Source organism: Benincasa hispida, chromosome 8, assembly GCF_027475165.1.
Source record: "Benincasa hispida cultivar pf3 chromosome 8, pf3_genome.v1.1, whole genome shotgun sequence".
Taxonomy (NCBI): domain Eukaryota; kingdom Viridiplantae; phylum Streptophyta; class Magnoliopsida; order Cucurbitales; family Cucurbitaceae; genus Benincasa; species Benincasa hispida.
The window spans coordinates 32,793,044-32,796,719 of NC_143485.1; the positions used below are offsets into that span (position 1 = coordinate 32,793,044).

Below are 3,676 nucleotides of genomic sequence, written 5' to 3' on the forward strand. Positions count from 1 at the left end.
CAGGAGTATTCTAATAGATTTAAGCATGGCAACAGGTGAGAAAGTCTCCGTATATTCAACTCCTTCAACCTGGGTATAACCCTTTGCCACTAATTTAGCTTTAAAAGTTTGCATCTTTCCATCAACACTCTGTTTCCTCTTATAGATCCATTTACAACCTATAGATTTAACCCCATCAGGTTTATCTACAAGATCCCATATGGAATTGAAGTACATAGACTCCATTTCGAGATCCATCTCTTTGATCCATTCATCTTTGTCAACATCCTCCATTGCCTTCTTGTAAGATAATGGATCCTCAACTTCACCATCAGCTACCATAGCTAGGAGTTATGTTAAACCCATATAACAAATAGGTGGGTTCGTAACTTCCCACTACGTTGAGGTTCCCTCAACAGTTGAGGTAGATTTGACCTTCTAGATGATCCTACTTCAACAACTCTTGCTGAGGTACTAGGTTCTTCAACAACTGTTGTTGAACATTCAGTAGTTTCTTTGAAATTTCATTCAACATAATTTTACTTCTGAGTTTGTGCTCCCTTATGTGGTCTTCTTCTTAAAAAAAAAAAAAGTAGCGTTTGTCGATATAAACACTTTTTTCTCTTCTGGATCAAAGAAAAGACCACCTCTCGTTCCTTTGGGGTAGCCTACAAATAGACATAATTTTGAACGTGGTTCCAATGTCTTAGGATTAGCCTCAAGCACGTGTACTGGGCAACCCCAGATTCTGAAATGACGCAAACTAACTTTATGACCATTCCATAATTTCGAAGGTGTTCTAGCAACACTCTTGGATGGAACATAGTTCAAGATATACATTGTAGTCTCTACTGCAGCCTCAAGCACGTGTACTGGGCAACCCCAGATTCTGAAATGACGCAAACTAACTTTATGACCATTCCATAATTTCGAAGGTGTTCTAGCAACACTCTTGGATGGAACATAGTTCAAGATATACATTGTAGTCTCTACTGCATAACCCTAAAACGAGTCAGGTAAGGAAGCTTAACTCATCATAGATCGAACCATGTCCAACAGGGTTCGATTTCTCCTTTATGATACACCATTTTGCTTAGGTGTACCAGGTGTTGAGAGTTGGGATACTATTCCATGCTCTATCAAATAGTTCTAGAATGTTAAATCCATAAATTCTCCACCTTGATCAGATCGAAATGTTTTAATCATTCTGTTTAATGCATTTTCAACTTCAGTCTTGAATTCTTTAAACTTTTCAAAAGATTTGGACTTATGTTGAATTAGGTGATGAAATATTCATAACCTCCTATAGCTTTGACATTCATTGGACCATAGAGGTATGAATGTATTAGTTCTAGAGGTTCTTTGGCCCTATGACCTTTTCCAGTAAAAGATTTTTTAGTCATTTTGTCTTCAAGGCAAGACTCACACATAGGTAAAGAATTTTCTTCTAACTCACTTAGAAGTACATTCCTCACCAATCCCTCAATTCTATTAAGATTGATGTGTCCTAGTCTTAAATGCCAAATATGGACATTTTCTTTAGGAGAAATTCTAAGCCTTTTATTTTGGGTTACTGAGTCTTAAACATTTATGTGTTATGGAGGACATTAGTTGCTAATGGTCTTAGCACATAAAGATTGTTTTCCATTTTTGTAGAACAAATATCAACACCATTCTTAGAAATAAACACTTTATTTAAAAGAAATTTGTTATTATAACTTTGTTCAATTAAACACTTTATAGAAACTAGGTTCCTTTTTAAATCAGAAACTATAAATACATTCTTTAAAATAAGAAATTTGTTCTGTAAAGTCAACCGGAGGCCTCCCATTGCCACAGCCGAGACGACATGCCCAGTTCCAACCCGCATCGTCATCTCACCAGCATCTAATTACCGCCTGTAATTAATTCCCTGAAATGAAGAACAAACGTGGATAGTGGCTCCAAAATCTATAATCCAGGCAGAATCATCATTCTCCACTAAGCATGTTTCCAAAACAAGAAAATCATATTTACCTTGCTTGGCCTTCTTCTTTTATGCCAAGTATTTGAAGCAGTTCCTCTTCCAATGCTCATCTTGGTTGCAATAGAAACAAATTTCCTTTGCAGCCTTGATCGATTTTCTGCCCCTTTGAGCAGCAACTATAGGGTTAGCTTTCTCCTTTCCACCCTTCTTCTTCTTCCACTTTTTGGTACCAGATGAAGAAGGTACAGACTTAGTCCCAGAGGTCGAACCTCTGTGGAACTTCTTAGAAGATGAAGCAACATTTACTTCACCCTTCTGTTCCTTACTTTTCATCAAGGATTGAAAGGTCCATAGTTCATTGAGTAGAGTGGTTTGTTTGTAGTCAATCCTGTTCAAAACAACATTGCTACGGAAATGTAGGAAACTTTCTGGTAAAGATTCCAAAATGAAGCTAACCTGAATGGTTTCATTGATGCTTGACCCATTTATCTCTGCCACATTGAAGTGGACCATCATGTTGATAACATGTTCCCAAACAGATGCCCCTTCTTGCATACGGACATTGAAGATGTGTTTCAAAACGTCATGCCTAAGCTGTGCAGATGGTTGTCTGAACATTCCCCTCAGAGACTCCATGATCTCACGAGCTGTGAGCATGGACTCATGCTTCTTGACCAATACATCATTAAGACTTGCCAAGATATACGTTTGGGCCTTATCGTTTGCCCGTGTCCAGCGCTCATAAGCTTCCTGAACGTTTCGAGGAGCATTAGAAGCTGGAATAGGAAGACAATCCTCCATGAGGACAAAATGAAGATCATCAATTATCAGTATTGTGTTGATGGTATTTTTCCAACTAGCATAATTTTCACCCGTTAATTTATCCGCGACAAGCAAATTTAATGTAGTGGTAGCCATAATAAAATAACTACTAAAAATGAACAAACTATTTACCATTAGTTTACTTTGTAGTAAACCACTTATACAACCAATCAGTTTTAGCAAAATTCTAATGTACTCTAAGTGTCATCTAATTTTACAATGATGTTTCAGTGAGATAGGACAAAAGTCACCATAGGGTGATCAGATGTCCTTTCACTGAAATGAGACATTCTCAACCGAAACAACACCTTGTTACTATGATTAACAGTCACCGTTGTTCGGTCCAGAATTTTTTAACTTGCTTAACAATTTTTATAAATGTAACCCCTCATTTTAGGTTCTAGAGTTCCGCCTAAATGAGTCAACCGTAGGGAAAAACCGATTGGGCATGAAACTAAAGCAACCGTATCCATTTCTGGAGATTGAATAAAGTGTCATACAATACTGCTATTCTTTAGGGGACACTTGGGGGGGACACCCACGATGCCACGAGACGATGCATGAAACTTTATTTCAACCTAATGAGAGAGACCGAGGGATGTGTTTCACAAGTCCCGCTTCCACTTACTATAAACACTCTGTCCATTCACCTTGATATTGATCTACCCAAATGTCACCCATAGGGAGACATCCCGTGGTGCCTCGAGGCCAAGTGTAGATCTCACAATGTGAATTTATAGGGAGAAATGTGAAAAAAAAAATGAAGTATTAAATACCCAATTTTCTCCTACTGAGTGTTTTACCTACAGTTAATTAACTTAGAAAAAACCCGGCTACTGATTTTAACTAAGTGAATGTTGAATTTGCTAAAAAACAATAATTGTCTCTAATGATTAAACAATTTTGATT

At 37.5% G+C, this 3,676-nt stretch overlaps 1 protein-coding gene across 1 annotated transcript; it reads right to left on the bottom strand.

The window, feature by feature from the left end:
• Window positions 1–2,014: 2,014 nt before the first annotated feature.
• On the bottom strand, window positions 2,015–2,863 carry LOC150034514 (uncharacterized). The gene is made up of 2 exons (XM_090316764.1): window positions 2,402–2,863; window positions 2,015–2,164 (listed from the first exon to the last, which is right to left on the bottom strand). Exons 1-2 carry the CDS (start codon window positions 2,861–2,863, stop codon window positions 2,015–2,017), a joined length of 612 nt encoding a protein of 203 aa, XP_090172890.1.
• Between the last annotated feature and the right edge of the window lie 813 nt (window positions 2,864–3,676).